This window comes from Arthroderma uncinatum (assembly GCF_011692745.1).
Source record: "Arthroderma uncinatum strain CBS 119779 chromosome Unknown scaffold1, whole genome shotgun sequence".
Lineage (NCBI taxonomy): Eukaryota > Fungi > Ascomycota > Eurotiomycetes > Onygenales > Arthrodermataceae > Arthroderma > Arthroderma uncinatum.
This window is the reverse complement of record NW_022983863.1, coordinates 2,767,143-2,791,209: the sequence shown is the minus strand read 5'-3', so window position 1 is coordinate 2,791,209 and position 24,067 is coordinate 2,767,143. Positions and strand designations below refer to the sequence as shown.

Here is a 24,067-nt window from a genome sequence, read left to right as displayed (position 1 = left end):
GTAAAGCCATACGCGTACAGACAAGACGGTATCATACGCCCAGCGGAAAAGACCCGGCCAGGGGTCTGCTTAGGTCATCAATAAGTGGTAAGTTACCAGGTCACGGTACCTCGTTTTCTTCTTCCGGCTTTTGTTTTTTTTCCTTTCGTGTTTTTTGCAAAAGATCCACATTTTACCTTTTGCAAAGCTATTTTGAAAAAAAAGGATACTTTCTTTTCCTTGTTTTTGCAAAACGAAAACGAAAAAAAAAATAAAAAAGGTTAAAAATAACGCCCCTAGGGAGAGAGATGGGAGGTACCTTTACGCCTAAAGTTGGTAGGGAAGTACCTCGCCCACAGCTAGAGTGTGATGTCCCCTCGGGGCCCGCCCTGGCTGGCTCCATCATCAACTTCTTAAGTGGAACGTCCCCGTCCTTCGCTTCGTTCACACATAAGCCCTCTTCAACGTCTCTCTCTCTCACTCTCGACTCTCTCTCACCTCTCTCTACTCCCTCCTCAACCTCACATACGTCCACGACTTGTACTATTAGTGCCATCTCTCTTTGTTGTTTGAGAGAAGGGATCACCGGATCTACTACCGGAGCATCCTGCTTATATCCCGTTTGCTGTCGCATACCAATAGATACGCTCCCGCAAGGAGAGACAAGAGACGACAAAGGAGTGTACGTTATAGGCAGCTTCACCGACTGCCAGACCTGCACACATATCCCGGACCGGTCCCATTGAGATACGTGTCAAGGAAAACGAGACGACAAGAGGCAAGGAAAGTTACCAAGGAAAAGAAGATAGGATATCGGCGAAAGGACTGGGATTGAAAGATTGAAAGGAGGAACACAGGAACAAGAGCCAACATGCCGTCAAGGCTAAGCACGCCCGTCTTGACCGTCGACCCAGCAAAGATTCACCAGGTCGACACCCGCAACCCAGAGTCTCTCCATGGAATGTGGATGGGTGAGTCCTCTCTTCTCTTCTTTGCTATGGTCTTATGGAAGGGCACATTCTAATGATGGGTATAGTCTTTTCACGCTGCGCAGACTTCATGGAAGAAGGCAGGCGTCTTGAAAATCTTAGCTGGCGACTCTGGAACCGCGAGACCTTCTGCGTTGCGCCCCAGGCTCACCTCGAGCAGAGCCAGAAACGAACACATTCCGGCTCCCGTCTCGAGCGTCTAAGACGAGAATCAAAATCCATTCCTGACTTGTCCAGCAGTGTTGAGTCCGCCCTATCCGACGAGGGACTGGAGCAGACACGGTCACAATCCGCCGCAGGATCACAGGGAAGCTCAGGATCGAGCCCACAGTGTCCCTGCACCCCACGAACGATTGAACTGGACCCCAAACCAACCATTGTCGGTGAAGATTCAGTACTCAGCATATCACGAGGAAGGGAGAGGCATATTACCTCTCTTGGACTGGAGAAGATGGTGTATAGTATCAAGGAGAAGAGGAGTTTGGAGCCAATTTGCGTGCCAAAGAGCAAGTCACAGTTACAGATAGAGAGCCACGAGCTAGATGTCACCCCACGCGCTTCTTCGCCTACCCCAGCTTCGACACAGCAGCAACAGCAGCCGGAGGAGCAGGAACAGCCACAGAAACAGCTTCAACACTCCGCCCCAGCAAACAACCGGTCTCTTGACTCGTGCTCTACAGTTCTAGAGCGAGCTCAAGAGAGTGATGTCCCTACATCCGCCTCAGACACCAGCGTCTCATCTGCCGAAATCCCTCGACCCTCATCCTCCGTCGTCCGCGGCTTCTCACCTTCCAAGATCTCCTCCTCATTCCGATCCCACAGCCAACTCTCCCCTTCCCCAAGCACGAGCAAGAACTCAGTCCCCAAGAACTCTCCTCTCAAGCATCAGAAAGGCGGTGTCTTCACTCTTGGCTGTTCCTCAGGCGACGACGAGTCTTCCTTTGAGGACCGAATGGCTATCAAGACCCACCGAAGTTCGCTTAGTGATGGTCTAAATCAGCCATCTGCTCAACACAGCAAGCCTTCCTTCATCAGAGACTCAGCCGTTGCAAGCCATCCAACGATTCGCGAAACTAGCGCGTCAGACGAAGACGCCATTGCCTCCAGTGACGAGGAAGATGAATCCGAGATCTCCGAAAGCGCCATCGAGGACGAAGACGACTTGTCCGACGGCGAATGGGTCGACTCCGTTACCGAATCCGGCCGATCAAGCGTTGACGACAAGCCACTCTTCCAGCGCGTCGACTCGCGACCAAATCTCGTTTCGCGCCGTTCGCTACTCACGATGATGATGCACCAACCCCAACAGAACTTCGCTCCCACATTACGAGGGGGCCCTGGTCCCAACTCCCGCTCTACGCCAACAATGCAACGTCCTCTGGCCCCTGCCGTGGATGACGATGACGAGCATACCGGATCCGACTCGGGCTCAGCAGGTTCTCCGGGCCTAGAGATGAAACGCTCCGAAGTACCGCACTCGCGACCCATTGTGATGACATCCATTCCACCCGGCGGAGTGGTTGCTCGTGCTCACTCCCCACGAACCACGCGCCGAAACATGCTTGCAACCGAACTCACCGAGTCTCTACGCAGACATCTTCTCTGGGAACGTCAGCAGAAGACCACTGCTGCGACTGCTACCGCGGCATTCAAGCGTCGCCATACGGCATGTGACGTGGCGGGACTACAGGAATATCCCGGCGCCGGAGACTCTAAGGGCCAAGGAAAGGAAGATAAGGAGTCGAAGAATAGCTCGTGGAATCACTACTTCGACTACGGCCCATGGGAGTATCACGTTAAGGGATGGTAGACAACGCCACCCCCCTTACCTGAACCCAACCACACCAACTCTATACCCACCTAACACTACGACTTTTATACCCCCTCTACCTCTAATACGTTTGATCGATTCTATGTATTATATTATCTTCCACGACGCTGACGATGTTCCTTTGTTTAACCCCTCTCTCGCCTCGGCCTCCACCAGTGTGTGTGTGTGTGTGTGAATGGCCACCTCGTTCGATACATAATACCTAACTGCCTTGTCTTTTTTTGTTGAAGCTATTGCCTCGCCTTGTTACTGTGTTCCAGATACCCACCACGTCATGTATTTTCTCGCTTTTCTTGTTATTATTTGCATTTTGTTTTGTTTCCTGTCTGCTTCATTATCGGGTCTGGCTGGGTCTGGGTAAACCAGGGGGCGGTGCGGCCTTCTGCTTGTGTTATTCTGCTTCCTCTACGAGAGTGAGCGTCTGTAGTTAGTTTATGAAACGGAAAAAGGAAGAAATAATTAAATATACAAATAAATACAATACGTTGACACCAACATTTAAAAAAAAAACTCAACTCCCATTCTCCCTTTCATTACCTTAATTGCGATAATAATAGTATAATTCTATGTCTATTTGCCCTTTGTCCACGCCACGCTCTAGGCCGAACAAAGGAGTCTTTCTCCATTCTTGTCCCAGCACTGCGGACGGCTAGAGATCGAAAGAAACCTTCGCTAGTAACTTGTAGCTAGCAGTAGCTCATGAGTATATTCAATTAAGAAGGCCAAACACGAGACGCCGGACACAAGACTACCTGACACGGCACGGCACAGAGATCAGCCATCGCCCAACGGCTCAACGTCAGCAAGTCATCAAATCTATCTATAGCACCGTTTCGCTCGAGCGTAACCTAGGCTCGTAGGCCTTAAACGGAGACGATCGAACGAAATTCAACCGCGCCGCGTATAGCTATGGCCTCTCCGAATGCTACCAATGGCTTGATTGAGTCTAGTAGGCGAAGGCGCGCGGTTTATTTTCGCATTTTCTTCTCCCTCGAGGATCGGTGTAGTGGTGTCCTCATCTTACTTGCCTTTCTGTCCCCCCCGTATCGGGGAACAGCCCTCACATCGCCATTGACTAATAAAGGGTGAGTGATCAAAATAGAACATGATACGATGCGATACTACCTACCTACCTGCCCTATAGAGGAATATGAGGAATATAGTTCATTTAAAAGGGCCTGGGGGAACAATGTCCCAATTGCCGGATCCCCTCTACAGGAGACGTGTCGCGTGTTTACTTTTACGTTATCGACATAGGCGAGCGAACCTACGGGATGACTTCGCGGCACCGCGGAGCAAGGACAGAGGTGACAGGTCATGGCAGGATGAGCAAGACGCTACGGGAGGTACTCAGGACACAGCCGAGTTGCTGAGGCTGTTGCTTGGGTTGCTATATTACGTACTATGTATAAGCATATTCAGCGTGGTTAAGCATTTCTCGTATGGGGAAGGGGAACTGATTCCCCTTGATAAAAGGAATTATGGGGGAAAAAAACAACGAGAGAGAGAGAGATGAATGTCACCTACTCTATTTATGCAGAGAGGAACATCAATTCCGAACATCAATTAATAATCCCATCCTTGATGCAGAACGACGAGTATTTCGACGTCAGCCCCAGGCATCAACTCGCAATTAATAAGCATCCGCTCGCGCTGGACGCCGATGCGTTGGCGGTGTGTAGCGGTGTCCTTGATGTAATGGTGTGTACTCCGGGCGTGTGGAGAGAAAGGACGCAGAGTTGACCAGGGTACCCTTTTTTCCCTTTCTTTCCTTTTTTCTCTCACGTCCATCTGACCAGAAAAAAAAAACGGCAAAAAGCGATTTAATTCTCCGATCTCTCATCTGTCCATCGTCCGTCCTCCAGACACACCATCACTCTTTCCCCTAAACGGCAGCTAAAAAAAACCGTAGGGAAATAACCCTCGACCCGGCTGGCGGGATTGGAAAATATGGATCACCACGAGGCATACATAGTGCTGTTGGGTGACGTGAGGCGAGCTTGAGACACCACGAGGTCTGGTCCATCCCGTTGCTGGCGTGGTAGGTAGTATATAATCCGCCGTGTCTGGAGCTCTGCACGAGCGCTGGCGGCCGGTACTGATTCGAAGCGTGTTAACTCCCAGCACATTATACATAATATCCGATGGGGATTGAGGTCTGCCTTACACGTTAGGCATTTTAGATTAGGCTTACATGGGTCAGAAGGGAGGGTCGGCCGGGGGTGTGTCCCTAGAATCCCATCTTCCTTGTTCACGTATATCTCGGTGCGCGTACTCCGTGCTATGCCCCCATCGGAAAGTGACGAGAGTGACTGATCCTGAACCGCGGCAACCTCAGCCAGGGCTATCAATATCCGATCAGATAATTTGTATTTATCTGCGTTACGAGCCCTGTACTCCGTACGGACCGAGGCCAGGGTGTTTTTGTCATCCATCTCTCCCATGCGCGAATAGGGGATTAACTTTCCCTTCCCCGGGGCGATGCATGCCTTGCCGTTATTCTGGAAGAGTCGGGAAAAGTGCTGCGTCCGTACGCTGGTAGACACGAACGCTCGATGATGTTTTTTGCATGCGTGGTGGTTTTTGAAGGGAGCGTATAGAGAGCCTTGGCAGGCCCGTTGGAGATGGACGTACGGAGTACCTTCTCATACAAACTGGGTGGCGAGGTACTTCCTTTTTCTTGCAAGTCCCCCATCTATAAGTATGTATCGTATCTCGGCATCGCGTTCTCCATGTGCAGCCCCCAGATCTCATGCCATCCCCAGGACTCCATATCTCCATATCGCCGGGAGAACAGATGGAATGTGCCTCGGGATGGTTACGTCAATGGCTCCTTGAAACCGGCGGGGCGCATCGAACGAACTGAACATGGTCATATACTTGAACACCGATATAACTTTCTCCCTCTCTTCATCTCACGTCTCAATCTCCGCCGTGCGGCCGTCCGCTACGGCCCGTTCGCCTTTTTCGCTCTCGCAAACTTCTTCAACTGTTGTGCGTTCAGCGACGAGCGGCCCGGGTAATTATGGAGATCACACAGAGACGGCATTAAGCGGACGATGTTGGCCGTTTCATCGACACCAGGTTCAACTCGTATCCAGAGTTAAATCCTTACAAGAAGGCAGTGACACGGCGTCCTGGCTCATCAGATATTGCCTTACGATCTGCTATGCCCTGCCTTATGTCTGCACAAAAAATAGGATGTCTGGTGTTCGTTTCATACCAATCCGACACGAGTTTCGAGGCCTGGTCTGTAGTACCACGCGGCCCTAATATATGGTCTTGCGGCCTGTGTTTGGAGTTCGGACTTTCCCGATAGTTTGCTTGCCCTTCTGCCCCTGTGTTATATAACTGATTCGATATAACAAACACGATCGAGGGTTCATGAAGCAAGACTAAAACCTGCAAGCAGCTTCTTTTTCGATCATAGGGCGAACTTTCGGTCTCAAAGAAGCTGCGAACTTATCTACTAGCAAGGAATGATCAGATAAACCTCTGTACCTGGCCTGCTTGGGATAGTCGCCGTTAAACGGCTAAGCACGGACGAACTAGATATTGATATCGCCAGTCCAGGCAGCTCAACTAACAGGCAACATGCCTGCCCTGTCTTATAACGGCTTCCAAGGTGATATTATGCCTATGCCGGGAGTTAAGCACAAACAGGGCCAGACGCATGCTCGGCGTTCTTGTCATGAAGGTCGATACCACGGAGATAGCCTTGAAACTTCACCGTGTTTTGTCTGGGATAGCCGATACAAACAAGACTAGACAAAGCTCAATTAAAGTATATCTCTCCACCTCTATCTAAATAATCATCACCATGCTGTATCAAAAACAAAAAAGAGCAACTGAAGATGAGACAAAAAAAAACATAAGGCCCGAGCCGCGATTCGAACGCGGGGCCTCTCGCAAATCAGAGCTCCTAAAGAAGCTCGGGCTAAGGGTTGACCCGAAGCGAGAATCATACCAACTAGACCACCCGGGCTTATGGGTAACTTAAAATCCGCCCAACTGCTGCTATGATCGCCCTCCTTGAACCTGGCTGGTGGGCATCCTGCTGGTAAGATAGGCCACAAAGAGGAGAGAGGCGACATGGAGGGATGACATAGGGACTATGCAGTGTTTACTAAAGTCTGACATTGTTATTGTTATTCCGTGTGTTATTCCATGTGTTATTACCGTGGTATTATCATGTTATCGCCGTGTTATCGTCGTATCATCGTCGTATTAGTCCTATTGTTCATGGGGATATCTGATAAGTCTTTGCCAAGACCAGACATTCTAAGAGATCTGATAAGATGATCTGATAAGATACGGCTGCCTGTGAGCCCGAGGACGGTATGTACCTAGGTAATTATGTATCTTCTCTCCGAGGTCATTCTCTTGACGTACTTCATCTAGGCCAAGTATACTTCGTAGGTAGTACGCGGTGTATGCTGTTACAACTACGGGCTATGCTCTACATACTCTGTACTATAACAACGCCGTCATGATTCCAAATTTCAGACTCCGAACCCACGCTACGGAGTACTCGTCGACGCCATGACCTCGTGCCTAATGGTGTGCCTGATGTGGCTCCCTGTGCCCCTTATTCTCCTATTCTCGGTATATGAGAGGATCGCTCCCTTCAGACTTTCGAGACTGCGCTAAATAGCCGATTTTCAAAGTATAGCTGCCCAAATCGACGGGCCGAGCGGAAAACCGTTCTGGGTAGCGCTGCGTTTTGATATTGGAAGAAGGTTGATTTTAAATATTAGAAGGAAGGTTGATTGTCTTGCTACCGCCACTGAGCTGTCAGAAGGATGCCTCGTGGATCCAATATTGGGATGATACACGGGAGGATGCTAAGCGGGCGACGGGCTGTACCGAGTGTCCGTCTATCGGTCCTGATAGTGGCAAGTTAGGTTCAAGTCTATGGGGAGGCGGAATGCCCTTTGAACTTACACCCCTTTTTCATCCAACGTTCTCGATCGGTGGTGGCTGTTGAGGGCGATGGGGGGAAGATTTACTAACTATCGCCAGTGAGCCGTCGCCTGACAGTTACCAACTTCGTCTAGGAGAGAATGGCGTGCATGAGTTGGCAACATTTAAAGGATTAGCGGGCAGAAGGTGATAGATCAACACAAGTCTCCACTGAGATATAAGAGCGACCGAATTAGATGGGCTGGGATATTGTCAGCTCGTCATCTCAGTCCGGGGTTGGCGATGGTCAGTACAGGTACCCCTCGTGTTAACACTGTTCTGCTATAGTCGCCCCCATGACCCTGAACGCATAATACATGTCGACTTATCGAATAGCGGGGAGAGAAAAGAATATAGGCATTTCCCGCGCTCCAATGATCGTGTCAGCGGTCAGCAGAACTGTGCTACCATGTAATGTCCGAACTCTTGTGTGATTGGCGGAAAAGCGCTGCACGATACCTCATTCGATCCGCGTCCGGGGTCGAAAGATATTTGCTTTTCCTTGATTTCACGTTCTTTTCGCCTGTCAAAGTTGATTTCTACCCCGTCAAACGCACTGCCACGTCAGGTTTCTGGCCCAATAATCTCCGGTCGTAGTCCGACAACATCTCCGGTGCTGGAACTGGAATCCTCTAGAGCGAGAGACAAAAAAAGCCACGGCCTAGAAGGAGTTTCATATCAGCGCAAGTAAGGCCTGCATGGGAGGCATTTTGCAATTCATGGATTTGCCCCCACGCCAGTGCGTGAGAATCGGCGTTTAGGGTGTGCATAAGTACGAATACTAGCTTCAACCTAAGCAGGAAAAACGCTTTCGTTCTCGCTCTCGCCTTAGCCCGATACAGCAATTTGTTGTCTATATTGACCAGGGCCAGGGACTGGAGAGGAAAAAGACGTTGTGATTCGAGTATCGAGATCATGGGGCATGGGATGACCCGTATTTTGGCGCGAACTAAGCTACGAGTGGATCAAATAAGGCGTTAGAACAAGATCTTCAGCGAACTCTGCCGGTGCGAAGAGCCCGTAAAGAATAAAGGGATGCGATGTGGCTTGTTCGTATGACATTAGTCCTCTCCATAGCCCACCAATACTCTGTCGATTTATCCGCTCTTATCAGTCACTGAGACAATGCCGAAGAGTTGAGTAAATGAGTTACTTGCGGGGGGCAACCTGGATCAACAACCATGGTCGGTCACTCACGTCAAGAATGCCGCGTGTATTTCTTTTTTTTTTTCAGCCTGTCGGTGAGAGGATTACCTCCCCTCCCCTTGACACCCTTTTCAAACTATCTCATACCCAGATAATGCAGGCAGAAGGGGTTGTTTCAGGGGAGAATTTTCATCTTCATTTCCCCAGGAGCACGGATTCTGGATAGTGGCCTCGTGGCGGGCATGAGGATAGATGTAAGTAAGAACAGAGCTGTGGGTTCAACGGGCTTTGAAACAGCTTCAACCCTATAACAGGCCGGCGTAATCTGTAAGAACGTCCATACACACGTCAAATTGTACCCCACGCTGCAAATCTTCTTGCAAATACGAAACAGGTAGTGCTCCATACTAGAAATGGTATCGTGGGATGCAACTCGTTCAAGCTGCGATCACTGCTTGTGAAAATAATGATATTCCGCGTTATAAGTGACCATCCCACGCTTAAACGGGAAGTGCGGAAGTAGGATCTAGCACGAGGAAGAGCTCCCTTGTCGAGTATTTTGAGGAGCTGAAATAATTCTAGACTAAGCTAGGGTTGGCGGCCCTCGACAGGGCTGTATCCCATGCCATACCGCGTTATATAGGCCAGGGGATACCATGTTAAATATGAACGCACCGCCGGATGTACGGCGGAGCTTTATCTCGATTTATCCATCTATCCGAGCCCGAGAGATTCAAGTGCGCTGCAGGCCATGTGGTAGGCAGATGTTGCGGCTGTTCCTTGCCCCTGTCGCATTGCTGGAACGACAGTGGTTAAGCTGCCAGCCACAGACCGAATCAGGAAGGTCTTTTCTTACCGTTTGGCTGATTCATTTAGCACTAAACAATCGTTGTTAATCCTACGTAATTAGGGCTGGTTAATATTTGCCATCCTTGTCCTTACAGCGATAAAAACTGTTCCCAGCTTCACACTTGTACCAGCGATACGCTGACAGTGGCAGTACAGGCCATGGACTAATGTTGACAGACACATTTTCCGTCCGGACTCCGGGGGAGATCACGAGCCTTGTTTGCTTTTTGTTCTAGAAGCCCAAGAAGGTCGAGGTTAAATTTAGTTCGAATCCTTTTTGCTTCTTGCGTTTCATAACTGGTCATCTGCCCTATGAATCTGAGGAACAACTCGAAGTAGTGGCGATTATCGAAGGAGGCGCATTCTCTCCTGTGTACGGGCAGGCCTTGCGATAAACTTCATACTATATCTTCAATAATGGGCGACATATGTTTGTGGCGGCGTTCGACGGCTCTAGATTCGCTATTCCACGCATTATCGCGAGCTCTGGCTTGTGCGGGTAGGATGATTGACCATGGTCTCTCCATGCTCATCCTCTGGTTTAAGGAATAGTAGGCGCAGCGTCTCTCTTTCTGGGATCTAGCCCCATAGTATAGTATCGAGGGTAGCATGGGATTGACGTGCCCCAGTTTTTATCACCTAGACTCTTGTCTGATTTCTCTATGTCGGTCTCGCTGATTACCTGGGGAGTGGCATGGGTAGACGTATCGACCTCGCTCATCAGTGGCTCAACCACTGGCAGTGCATGGCGAGAGCATGATACTTAAGTATACCCCCGTCGCCTTGTGATAGCTGGTGCAGTGACCGCTGTCCTGAACTATTTCATGCACGTAGTGGTGTGATTAACTCCTCCCGCATCATACTAATATCGCCGAAACTCCATTGGTCTGCTAAAATTTGGCCGTTATTAACAATTTTAACCGATTTAAAGGATTGCTATTGGCAGACTGCCCTTGTCGCGCTGTGATAAAAGGTGCATTTACCTTCTCATTCCGCTATACGATCTGCCTCTAGTGCTGCATCGTGTAGCCAGTAAAGCGCGCGGGCAGCGTAAGGAACTCCACGGGAGCCTCATATTTCGTGTCATCTGTCTCTGTATGCCTATAATCTGTCACAGAGCACTTTCACCAGTTAAAATAGGGCAATAAGCGACATCAAGAGGTATTTCAATGTCGCCCGCCAGGCCTGGGGTGACAGTGCATCTTGATATAACTCGTAAGGTGCCCGGCACCACATACTTTCCACGTGGAATATTCAGCCGGTCGTAGGTATTTCAAGGATATCATCTATCCCGCTATATTCGTGTGGCAACAAGAACCGAACGGCGAGTCAGCGAATGCTGATAATCATATGGCTTGACTTGGTTATCGGCTTGAATACATGCCAGCAGCCACCCCTGTATACACACCTTAAGTCAGCCCGCCCGTATCCCGGAACGTTGGCTCAACTGTGCTGCTATGGTCGTACTGGTACGCGGACTGTGTCGTCTGGGGTACCAGTGTAGCTGCCATGGTCATCTCCCTAGTCGCTTCTTGCTCTCCCTGCCCTCTTTGCCTTTCTTTTTCCTCGTAGAGGCTTATGGGGTTGCAAAATAGGTTCTGATTATCGCCTACCGCGCAGAAAGGCTTGAACATATGCAGCAGGTACTCCATATACTCCGGACTCCGCACTCCCTTGTTTAATATTCACTCTTTTTTTAAACACGAATCTGTAACATGCGAGTGAGGATGGCCGAGTCTTGTGCGATGTAGAATAATTCTGGTAGCGTATTGGGACGTTTCTGTACAAAACGTTACTGGTATACAGAGTATGGAAGAAATTATTAATCACGCCCTAACCTTCTTCTTAGTAGCCATTCGATGATATTGCATCATAACAACATGAACATATTTAATATACATGAGTGGAAATAGATATGTCATTAACATGCGAAGGTCTCTACAAAAGGTCCTTAAGGGATCCTCTCTTCATTATCACCCTAATGGTAATGTTTAGGGATAAGTTTCAGGATAAGGAGATGCGAAGTTAACAAGAGAGTCACTTTACCGTAACTCCTCAATAAGACTCCGCGGCTCTTATGATCCCCGTAAATTGGCCGATCTATTGGACCTGCCTTCAGATCTTTCGAAGCAGCTTAAGCATTTGAGATGAGCCGGAAATGGTAAACGCAGGAATGGTACCATTGTTTCCTGATTCTATAAGCTGATTAGTGAAATTTCGATGACGTAGATATTGCGTACATCCGGCGTTGATCTATTCCCCAAACACACAAAAGGGTGCAAGATATCGTAAAAAAACTTGAAATTCATGGTTTCCTGTAGAGGGATCATGGCGTTCGCTTTGGCTATAGATTTTATTGGGACTCCCCACTCCCACCCTAGATTCTGATATGGTCAGCTAAGGCTGAAGCTTCACTGCAGGGGTCAGGGGTTGAATTCCTCCGGCCGTCATGCAAGTAAGCGTGTTAGCATGAAGTCATATGCTATGACTCCTGTGTATCAGCCTTGGTGTCCTGCCTTAGACCTACTCCTCGGAACCCTCCAGACTGCGTTTATCCTCGTGGATGGGGATCCAAGGGAAGGAATATATCTTGGGCCTTATTTTCAGACCCGAAGGATTAGGTATCACAGTCACGCAGCTGATCAATGCGATACGAGAGTATAACCCAACGAAGGAAACCTGCTGTTCATTCCTATTTTCAAAGGCTGAATTCAACCGAACGTTGCGCAGGAGTTATACTCCGTATAGACCTGAGGGAATCATAAACCCCCCTGGAGCGCATCAAATTACCCGTATCGGTGTCATGGTCGTGTTTAAGTCTTGGGCCAGGACATCACCTCGCAATGCTGCCTCTGGAGGGAATGGGGCATCCCTGGAACATGGCGAGCCGCTGGTCCAGACCATATAGCGACGGAGGAACCGGAATGCTTAAAATTCGGTGCCAAAGAGAACACTGAACTCCTCTCGTATAGTCGACATCGAGTGGCTTGGGCAATCATCGCTCTGTGGTTCTTGAGTTTGGCACCCGCTGTTACACCGAACATATTCTTTGCACCGGAAAGTTTAGCCCTGCGTTTTCTTTATTTAGACGCTCCACGTCATCCGAACGTCGGTTATTCATAGACTGGCGAAGTATCGCGAGACATTACCCTCTTTCGGGCGTGGTTTGGAATTGTCCTGATGGTTTGGGTGGGTAACATCAGCCAGACTGCTGCAAGGCTGGTTGGGGGGTGAACTCTGAGGAGCAGATTGGCTTCCGCAGGTATTCCGATATAGATATTAATCAATCACATATATCGAAAGAAAGTATCGTCAACTGCTGCCTGGGGTTTGTTGAAAGGGGCTGAGTGCGTTATTGGCCTTTGCCCCCAGCGCATCCCCGGTTAGAGACCCATATTCGGGTATAGAGGAGTAATATTGGAGCGTTAACTTCATCAAGTAAGTGGCTTGACAGCATTAACAGTCGCTGTTATGGCAATATCATCTCAACAGGCTGGGAGTTTTATCGCTGAGGTTCTTTTTAGGTGTCTGAAGGATGCAGGACGCTCTTTAGTTAGCCTCCTTTCGGCCTAGGCTTCGCTAACTAAACGACCGCTTACTCTTTCAATTCCACCTTCATCAGCTAAAAGAGGAGAGAAACCAAGCTATTTCTCCTAACCACACCGATGCTGTCCCTAATAGGCTGTGTTGCCGTTGCTTCTATTATAATAGGCCCCCTCTATATCCTCTACAAGCCTCCCAAGTTCGTTATCTCCTACGCTCAGCGTCAATGGGAGGACGTATTATGGCACGTTCCGACTTCTAAAAAGATAGTTGCTCTCACGATTGATGATGGGCCGTCGAGATATACGCCAGAGATATTGGAAATACTCAAATCTAATGACGCAACGGCGACTTTCTTCGTTATCGGGTCCCATGTTACTCCTGGCCGAGAGGAGGCCCTGCATGACCTTATCCGCAATGGAAACGAGTTAGCTAACCATGCTATGCGTGATGAGCCGTCATGTCTACTGAGCGAGTCTGATCTCGTCAATAATATCAGCTGCGTTCAAAAAATCATATCTGATGCCGAGACTACTGTTGCGTCGGGCGACATCAATAACCCAGGCCCAAACGTTGATATTACCCCAAAGAATCTTTACTTTCGTCCGGGCGGTGGTTTTTTTACCGCTAAGATGCGTCGAGTCCTTTCAGGCTTGGGATATCGTCTTGTTCTCGGTGATATCTACCCCCATGATCCGTTCGTACCATTCTGGCAAGTCAACCACTGGCATATTCTGAGCCCGGTGCGCCCTGGTGGAATAATAATCTGCCATGACGGTCGGCCTTGGACCCTTCCGTTGCTGCGGAAACTACTTCCAGAATTGAAACGAAAAGGATACCGAGTCGTTACCCTTACTGAACTATTGAAGGAAGAAGAGCGTGGTTGAAGATATGGGTTTTGCTTACGGGGTCTTGGTCCAAGGATGGGATGATTGACATTGCTCATCAAAGTAGAACAATTGAAGGAGTATTTCGCAAAAACGAACTTATCTACCTATCATTTTCGATTTGTTATCGCTAATGTCCATCCTGAGACCGATGTCAATGTAAAGATTACTACACATATTGTAGGCCGTTATAATTTACGATACTATCGGCATACTCTACCTCGTATAGGGATAGGCTACGGTGCATGCAATGTCCTGAGAGACTCTCTAGGAAGATACATGGATTCACCAGGAATCGGAAGTAGGGTATATTGATATATCAAAGCCGTTTAGAGGCGAGGTTTTGGCTCCAGGTAACACCGGCCCTCAATAAAAGCATACTGTGTACCATATTACTTCCAGCTTCTTCAAAATACGAGCTGGTAGAAAGACCCTGGGTATAACTAGCCGATGGATATAAGATATTGGTAACCGAGCGCTCCGCCACTTGAGGCCGTAACCGAGTAGCTTTGAGGGCTGACAAGAGTTACCACTCCCGAGAAGTAAAGATATTTATAAATGTACCCCGTGTGTCCTCAAAAGTAGATAAATAAATAAACCTATTGAAACGCTGGTGACTTTTGTGTCAACCATTTGGGCCGAGTTCGGGTGTCTGTTTCGCAAAACCAGCCCTTGTGGACTGTAGAGCTGACTTGATAAGATCTATCAAATCGCGCCAACCCCTGTGCCCCATTGTCAACTGACGAAACGAAGGTCCTACCCCCTTTCCCATGTATCATGTATATAGAGAGAGCGGCGTTCGGTCCCAACAGTGCTGATTTCGCCCCTAGCTCACGTGCTGGCGGCGAACTATCTCGATCCAAAAGTTGACTCTGCTCGTCTCGTCTCCCTTCTCGTCTGCATTGAAAGTCGAAAGGACGCGTTCACATTCACAAGTTGCCTCGGGGCGTCATCCTACACGCTGCTCTGTTGACATTCACCTGTTCCTCTTCGTTGTCCTTCTGAGCTGTCGCTCTCCGTTCGCCCGTTCCTCAAGGTCACCAGATGACCTGCATGGTGAAGGACAACGCACCTAGCTAGGGGTTAACATCGATACTTGCACCGAGTACTGGTACAAAGTTACACTGAAAGTATGTGATTCTATGCTTTGCTTTAGCGAAATCGATTAAGTTCCACATAACTATTTCAATGTTGCGAAGCCTTGTTTCAACGGTGTTCATTGGGCTGACGACGGATGCAGGTCACGGACTTTGCGGCCGCGTGTTTGAACTGGAGTTCTTCTACGACTCAACCTTGAAGTACTGTGACAAGAGAATTCAGAGCTCTTTGGGTACTTTGTTGTTGAGCAGCAAAAAAACGCATCCTGTTGACATCAACCCTTGCAACCTGGGGCACGAGAATCGTACGAAGTAACAATACTTCTCGTCATCAGTGCCTGAAGGCGTCCGTTTTGGAATAGTAATTTATAACTACTATTCAATCCCGCTATGGCCGGTATACATGGTAAGTCAGTTGACGTCCGTCCATATACCCTTTTGAGCAATACAACTGGACGCCAAAGCGACTCTGGGTCGATGGCACAAGAGCAACGATGTCGTGTAAATAGGGTGAATCCGCACCCCCTGTTGTCCGGCATACACTCGATCCACGGCTTTTTGCATTGCACTTGGTTATACGGCCCTGATCGAATTTTTCCCCCAATTTCATGCCCTGACATATGTGCCGCTTCACCAAGTCATCATGCATATACTTTTGCATTTGAGCCTAGAATGCCCACAATGTACACAGAATCGATGATACTGGGGACCCGATCAGCTGGATGGGCGCCTATCTGCATGCCGGCGGGCGTCAGATCAGCACAACCCCGACGTTGCTTCGAAGAAACATACTCATAGCTCACTATTTTAGGAGAAGAGCTTCCGGTGCCTCTCCGAGCACCTGCCACGCAGACTCAACCCCGGATTTGTGGGGAAATACCTGCCGGGCACCTCCGATCTGAAGGTAGGCTATCTGACCGTCTCTCTTTGTTTATTTTCTTTTACGTTTCAATGCCCTCGAGAAAAACCAACCCAGTTTGTTTCTGGGCTGTTTGGTATTTGGTATTCACTTGACACCGTTTTGCAATTACCCCGTTATGCCTTTCTATCATTGCAGTTTCGCTATATAAATTTTTTTAAAAAACACTTCTCTGGCCCGGATGTGTGCTACAGAGCAGTTGTATCACGGCATTACATGTCGCGCATTTGTGGGGCCTCTACCCATAAGGAAAAGCATTTACGAGATACACATTTGCATATATGCATATTTTCAGATCGATATCGATCTCCCTCCCACGCTTTGAGGATCCAAACTGAATCCTGCCAACCCTGATACTGAGTATATTCGAGTAACTGACAGCTACCTCAGGATCCTCCGGTGGAGCTTATTGCCCCTTTGCATATGATTCACGATCTAAGACTCTTCAGCAAGAGGCGGAAATGCCCGATCAGCAGAGAGATGGCCGCTGTGAAACGACTCTCCTCTCAAGCGAGGGTGGTTTGCCCGAATCCGAAGAAGCAGGGGGGTTCACAAGGCAACTATTTGGGCTACCGCTAAGCAATGCAAGGCCTACGCCTGCTCCCGCAAATCCTCAGGTCGTTCAGAAGCCTGTATCACGTGTGGAAAGGGATAACCCGAGGGAGTTTCAAATCAATCAGATCCGCCGTAGGTTCGACCCGGCGGAGCGCCATGACGCCTGTGGCACTCATCTGACGTTCAGTATGAAACCATCAGACCCGGACTTTTTTTATGATATTATGGGGCTAGACTTCATTCTAGGCGTTCCCGCAACATATCCAGCCTATGGAGAACCTACTTTGGAAGTAATAAACGGGGATCTGGACACGAGTAGAAGAAGGCTTGTGGAACAAAAATTCAAGCAATTGTCTATGGACTTCAAGTCTGGTAACCTATTAAGTTGGATGAACGCCCTAGACAGGCATCTTGCAAATCTTCTTTCTGATACTTCTGCTCCGGGGACATCTGATCCCCCAAGCCAAAAGGGGTTGAAAGTCTCCTCTTCCACTTGCGATCATAGTATCCCCTCTGGCAAGAGTACCCGGAAACAGAAAGCGGTGGCTATAGTCTCAACGGTAGGAGACCCTCAAAGAAGGACAAAAGAAATTGGACAGCTGAAGTCTCGTCTGGGTAAACATCCCTCATTTTTGGCTCATTCAGATGGAGCCAAATTTACAATTGGTATTAAACCATTTCAACAAAGACTATTGCCGACCGCTCTTCAGAGTCTAAAAGCAATAACCTTGATTGTGCCATCAAATTACCCAGGTGAGCCGTGCCAAATCGCGATCCCTGAAATTGTGGATAATTCTGCCCGGTTTACAGAACAGGCATTCTATCAGCATTCTATGGATAACCCAGGGGTCAGCCTGATAGCCCATATTAACTACCTCGCTGCAATGATGCACAAAATGGCATATCGACAATCAGATGTGCCAGACGCAGATCTCCATACGGACTTGGAGACAATATCCCGAGAAGAAGTGTCCCCTGTCAGGCGTGCATCACCTCCACCGCCACCCGAAGAGCCTCGATTAACAGCCGTTCATACAGAGGCCGACGATCTGGAAGATCGATCTCATATTCAAGTTATCCCCAGACCTCCTGAGTGGGAGACCCCTGATGATGGCGACAGCGCAGCAAGCGATGAAGAACCCATTACAGACCCACCTGCCCATGATGTGGGTGGCCGTAAGGTGCTAATATTATGTCCAGCACTCGAGCTGCAAGGGATAGAGCTTCTCGAGCTAAAAAACTTGTCCCTGACCCTTAGATGCGCTCGATGCAAGGAGTTGCAAGACATGAAAAATATCAACGTCGGGGATGAAGGCTATAGCATACCTCGTAACGTGGTTAAAAGCTGCCAGAAGTGTTCAAATCGTCTCAGTGCAGGTAAGCAAAAGCTAAACAAATTACGTTGATGCGGCCGGGAGTGGCGTATTGTGACTTTTCATCATTTCCTAGCCCCATCCTCACAGTTTTAAGTTCATCTTGAATAACAACTGTATATTTTGTAGGGTTTTACCGTGAGGTTATGCATCCTGGCTCAAACCGGGCGGGCACTTTAACCCTCGAAGGTTGCACTCCCGCAGACTTGCTTCCTAGGTGAGAAAATGAAATCCCACGTCTTAAGTGGAGGGTCGTTGAAGACTACGATCAGCTATCCCCTCCCTCTCCCCCCCATACTGTTATACAAACTGCCATCGGTTTGTGAGACTTCAAAAGAATCTAGGCTAACATATCTACCCAGCAATTTTAATCCGACATGTTCAAGGTGTTCCACCACATATCCAGCACCAGGCGTCACAGCCTTCCAAGGAGACGCCTCTATGGCATTTTGCCGCGTCTGTCACCAGAAAATGAGTACGTTTTGTCTTACACTGGAACGCATATTGCATCCAATCTAGTCCTTGCCCGCCACAACCGGGATCTCCTATTGATCAAATATATTGGTCTCTTGACAACTTACGAATCGGGATCTTGTCGGATAGGCTTTAAACTTCCTGATATTAAATTCTTACTCGTCGGTGATATCCAAGGTAAGTCATATGGTATCCGTTATAAATTCTGTTTTCTTTTCTCTCCAAGTGTGCAGAACCTATTATTTCTCGAGATTTGAGCCCCTGTTTGTGTCCCATTTCACACATCCCGCTCTAAACACCCTCATTCCAAATATCCGGGAGGCAAATTTTCTGGGGACTTGAATAAAATTTCCTCAACTGCATGTCATCCTCGTAGATCGTCACTCCCGGTACTACCTTGAGCTTTTTGTGCGCTAGTTTTTACCTATCGGTGTTAAATCTGTCGCAGCTCTGTCATGATTTGATTTGCTATTGGACTGAAATCGGCTACATATGTCTTGTTTTTTTGGCCAACGCCTAGATATTCGGAAGGCTTACCAATATTATTGATTCTAGATATTTTACGCCCAGGTCGGCAGCACAAAAAGGTTCGTGACCGGCCCGCGAGCCAAATTTTTATTCTCACCTCCTCATGACATTTGGCCCATACTCGGTTTTCTTACACGAGAAGGAGGCAAAAGTTGAACCGCTGACATGCTTATGTTTTGGCATTTTTTGTTTTAGCGAAATGAATTGTTGGGAATTACTGCCGGCCACGAACTACCTCGCCGAGGCGGATGTATTCACTATAGCAAGAGCCATAGATGGTTTAGGTAAGCCTTGAATTATCCCCATAGTCTTTACTTGCCTATGGATGCTTTACAGGCTTCGGAAAATTTGGAATGATTTGTCTGACACAGTGACATAGGTTTAGTTGCTGTTCAAGAGTCTTTCCCTGCGACAGGTGAGTGGTTTCAATCTGGGAAAGACCATGTTATTCTTCTCACTGCCAATATACTAGCCATGATCTGATGTTATGTACGCATCTAGGTGCCACGACAATTCGTCTGACCACCCCTACGAACATGCCAACCGAATGATCTGGTATGCTCATATTTCATATGAACACTCTCTGATTCTACTTACTGTGTGCCTTCGTTTTTTAAGAACACCTGCTAAATCTCTCTTTGGGACAAATGATTATAGCGGTTTCTGCTCTCGCGAACAGATATATCGACCAGAAATCTGCGGGTTATGCCGATCCTTGCTTGTCGATAAAGCCACAACTGGCTTCTGGGAAGGAGGAAAAGGGACCAGGAATAAACAGTTAATGAATCGGAAAGGTAAGTGGTTGCGCAGAGACGCATTCTTCTGCTGCCAATTAAGGAAATGGGAAAATACTGAATATAATCTATTAATTAGACCCAAGGAAATATAAGCGCCCCGAGACAGCTGCACCGGGGCCGTCGAACACAAGGTAGCAGTTTCGTTGAAAAGGGAAACTATAATTCTAAACGCACTAGATCAGTTACCTACCGTATGGCCAACGCAGATATCAGGCAAGATGCCTTTATGCAATTTGATCCATCCATATAAGAAGATTGGGATAAACACCCGTCACACCCGCGTCCATACAGACCTCATTGAACGCTTTTAGTGTCATCAAACACTGGGTATGCTGCCCTAAGGTGATACTAGTTGGGCCAAATAGAAAGGAATCCAGCGGATATCGGATAGGGGATATTGTACATAGCAAGGATAGCAACCGAAGTCATGGGGGTCGTTATTAGGCAGAGCCTGAAACAGATTACTCGCGGCGTTTATATAGGTTGTTGCCAGCTAGATTCATGATAACCATAATTCAACCCAGGATCTAGATTGAGCATTCAAGATCTTTGATTATATTTATGAGATATTGTTCTACGAAATATTTAACGAAGACCTAAGGAATCAGTTTGAGATCGCACAACCCGAAGAGTCTACAAACGTATACCCACTCAGCAACAGTTAGTGCATTCTTGTCGTTCTAGACCTCTAGAGCTCTCTTCATTAACTCGATATCTGCCCAGTCGGCCTTTTGAATACGTAATATTCGTATATTGCCTGGGCTTCCCGGGAACGCAGGACTTAGAGATTTTGGAGATTTGGTATCACTTCCTGCCCTGAAGCTACTGTCCCGCGAGACAATTCCAACAACTCGACACATCCTTGGCTGAGTTTGACTATGATTTGATATTATTCCACCTCCGTTTATATTTGGTCCATAGGTATGGCTGCTCTCAGCCTCATCTTGACTCAAGAAATATCTACCTACTTGGTTGAGGTAGCTATTATGTGACCATCCGCGCCACTCGCCTACTAGATAGGGAGGGCGAGCTGGAAAGAAAATATCAGAGAAGGTGAAAATCTGGCATGGCCCACTGCGATATGAGTTGGACACAATGGCATAGAGCTCTGTTATAATAGCCTTGGGTGCGCAATCTTCCATCACAGAAATTGACGTGCTGCAGGAGCTTAAAGCTTCACCGATACGGAAGCACGTGCGAAGGAGGATTTGGTCTGAGCTTAATCCTTGAACTGCTGACGGATTAGGTGCACATCGGGGGAAATTTGGTCGGATAAAGGGCCCCAGGGGAGAAACCTGAGGGAAAACCAATTTGTTAATTTAGGCTCAGAAATATGGAGACAGTGCATCGCGCTATTTAACAAGAGGTAAAGAAAACGTTATAGTTTCTACCTACCACAACTTGGGAATTGTTGTTTCTGGAGCTGGAAATAGGACTGTTGTTGGGGTTTGAGATTTTGATATCCGGCTCGAGTTTGTGAGAAAATTTAGCCATACCAGTGGTTGGACTTGTGGCAGAGCAGTTGGAGGTGAATAAATTTTGCGGCCCTTTGTTCTGACTAGACAGATCCACATAGCGTTTCTTGAGGTGCCCATTAGAGCTGCAGGGTATATCGCTATTCTGTTCCTGAGTGGTATAAATAGCTGGAGTAGGGTCAAATGTCATATATATACTTCTGGCCTCCGTAGTTGTGTTGACACTAGCTGTGGGACATAAGTGAGTATTCACCTCTAAGTCCTCTAATTCGGGCCATAGGTCGTCATCGAGACCCTAGAGTCTGATGGTGAGCTAAAAATAACGGAAAGGCAATCAAATAAAGCGCCTGAATTTGGAAATATAGCAAATATAGTAACTAGGCTGAGATTGTTTACCTCAACTTCATCTTCATGGACATTCTGGGTAAAGTCCCTGTCCTGTCCACTGGAGACAAGCTCGGAAGTTATAGGCTGGCTGGGTGATGTACCATATCCTAAGGTTGAGCTGGAATATTCACTGGAGATAGTGGTAGGGGAGGCATGGGTAGTCTCTCTGGGCCGGGGATTATCGCATGCTAATGTATATTCCACTGGGTATGAAAGATCCTCATCGTCAGAGGGAAAATAGTCTATGTCATCAATAGACACTGTCTTATTGAGAATACACTTTTTTGGAGTTAAATAGGGGTTTGGATAGGTATATGTAGAGCTTTCATGTGAAACGGTGCGGCCATCCTCCATGGCTGATGGCATTAGAGACTTAGAATCCTTGGGAAGAAGAAATAGCAGTAACCAGCAAGGTTAAAGCTAGCTCCAGGAAGATAGTAGATGGACAGTTTGTTTCTTAAGTCGATGGCGACGATAAATGTAAAACTGTTCATGCTGTATGGACCAAGGATGAGTTTTATATAGATCGAAGGAGAAGACGTCGAAGGTTTGAGGTTTAAATAAAGCTCATTACCTAATCATGATTATATAATCCCGACCTCCTCGTAGCGCTCCAAGAGCTTAAAAGAAGCGCGAATGTCAACACAAGGTGAAGACTTGCCCGACGTTGGGAGGAGAACAGAAATACGAACATGTCATACGCTTTGGCTTCTAAGAAGCGAAAGTTCCACCGCGTACTTGACTCAATCTCGCTCGGCTCTTCCCAAAAGCCAGCATCGCCCCAACTGTCAGTAGCAGGAGGAGACAATTTAATGCTCTCCGGAACGACGCAACCGAACCCTTCAATAAAACGTGTTCGACTATCACGAGACGATAGCCCTGACAGTACGTCAGCTACTCCTTCGAACAGACTTATTTCCCGGCATTCAACACCCTCAACTACGTCCCTACGACCTAGCTTTGTGCCCTGGGATCGCGAACGGTTCCTGGAACGGTTGGAGACCTTCCGCAACGTTGAACGATGGAAGCCGCAGCCAGATGCTATAAATGAAGTACAGTGGGCGAAGAGGGGGTGGTCGTGCACCGATAAGGTTCGAGTGGAGTGTGTTGGCGGGTGTGGCCACTCCGTTGTTGTCAAGCTGCCTGACGATATAGATGACTTGGAAGAATATGATAGTGAAAAGATAGCGGACCGGAAGGAAGTTCGTACGTACTCTCAAGGAGCGCTGGATAGACATAAGGGCCTTCTTTACTGACGGACGCTTAACCTAGGAGCTCAATTGGTCGTCAAATATCAAAGTTTAATTGTCGAAGGGCATGCAGAGAAATGTCCCTGGCGGAAATCTGGGTGCGATGGTACGATCCTATGCGGTGGGGGTATAATATATTGGAGTGACATACACTAACTCTATGATAGATTCCATCCAGCGTCTATCCCTAGCGAAAGCAGAGCCAGCATTGCATAATCTCCGAGCACGATATTTAAATCTCTTGTCCGTTGGCGGTAGGCTGCCACCGATGGAAACTCTCAAACTGCCAGAGAAATTCGACATAGGTCTTACATTGTCGTCCTTGCCTCCTGGGGCTTTAAGTGACGACGTGAAGCCGAGTGATAACACCACCGAAACAAATACACCAAAAGATGTCACTCCGAGCAAGGACATGGAGAACTCCAACGAACATCCGTCAATTGTTACCAATAAGACTGCGTTTACCCTTGCATTCTTTGGATGGGACGTCTCTGGAGAAGCAAGCGCGGGTCTAGCTGGTTGCAAAGCTTGTTTCAGGCGACTGGGTCTATGGATGTATATACCCAAGGAAGACGGAAGTGCTGCTCTTTACTCAGAACTGGATATTGTTAGCGAACACTTGGACTATTGCCCTTGGATAAACTCGGAGTCCCAGAGCGGAAGAAAGTCAGGACTATGTGGCTGGGAAGCACTGGGGCGTGTTATGGAAAGTGAGCATCGTCGGCAAACGTGGTCTAAAAATGAGACATCGAAAGCTGAACAGGTGTCCACAAGCTCGACGGAACCTGCCCCTGAGCAAGCAGACGAGGAAACTAGAAAGACCAAAGACCGAGAATGGTGGGCGAAACTTCGACGTGTTCGCCAGGCACTCCAGCCTAAGGGAGCCAAAAAGGCAAAACCCACTTGAATATTATAAATTATGATACCCTAACTCAGCTAATTAACCTATTGCTTCTACTTTAAGAACCATGTCCGTTCTCTTAACCTGACAGTCTCTAAAGTACTCCGTAGACACTATCATATAGA

At 48.0% G+C, this 24,067-nt stretch overlaps 4 protein-coding genes across 4 annotated transcripts; all 4 read left to right on the top strand.

Moving 5' to 3' along the window:
- Window positions 1-850: 850 nt before the first annotated feature.
- On the top strand, window positions 851-2,778 carry GIQ15_00842 (uncharacterized protein; the record flags this gene model as incomplete). The annotated part of the gene is made up of 2 exons (XM_033548259.1): window positions 851-950; window positions 1,016-2,778. The coding sequence occupies 2 exons, from the start codon at window positions 851-853 to the stop codon at window positions 2,776-2,778; spliced, it is 1,863 nt and encodes a 620-aa protein (XP_033409210.1).
- Window positions 2,779-13,421: 10,643 nt separating this feature from the next.
- GIQ15_00841 (nodulation protein nodB) lies at window positions 13,422-14,186 on the top strand (the record flags this gene model as incomplete). Its single annotated transcript, XM_033548258.1, has 1 exon — window positions 13,422-14,186. The coding sequence occupies one exon, from the start codon at window positions 13,422-13,424 to the stop codon at window positions 14,184-14,186; it is 765 nt and encodes a 254-aa protein (XP_033409209.1).
- A 2,477-nt stretch (window positions 14,187-16,663) lies between these two features.
- On the top strand, window positions 16,664-18,163 carry GIQ15_00840 (CHY zinc finger domain-containing protein; the record flags this gene model as incomplete). Its single annotated transcript, XM_033548257.1, has 1 exon — window positions 16,664-18,163. One exon carries the CDS (start codon window positions 16,664-16,666, stop codon window positions 18,161-18,163), a length of 1,500 nt encoding a protein of 499 aa, XP_033409208.1.
- A 4,320-nt stretch (window positions 18,164-22,483) lies between these two features.
- GIQ15_00839 (uncharacterized protein) lies at window positions 22,484-23,948 on the top strand (the record flags this gene model as incomplete). The annotated part of the gene is made up of 3 exons (XM_033548256.1): window positions 22,484-22,997; window positions 23,064-23,147; window positions 23,209-23,948. The coding sequence occupies 3 exons, from the start codon at window positions 22,484-22,486 to the stop codon at window positions 23,946-23,948; spliced, it is 1,338 nt and encodes a 445-aa protein (XP_033409207.1).
- Window positions 23,949-24,067: the final 119 nt, after the last annotated feature.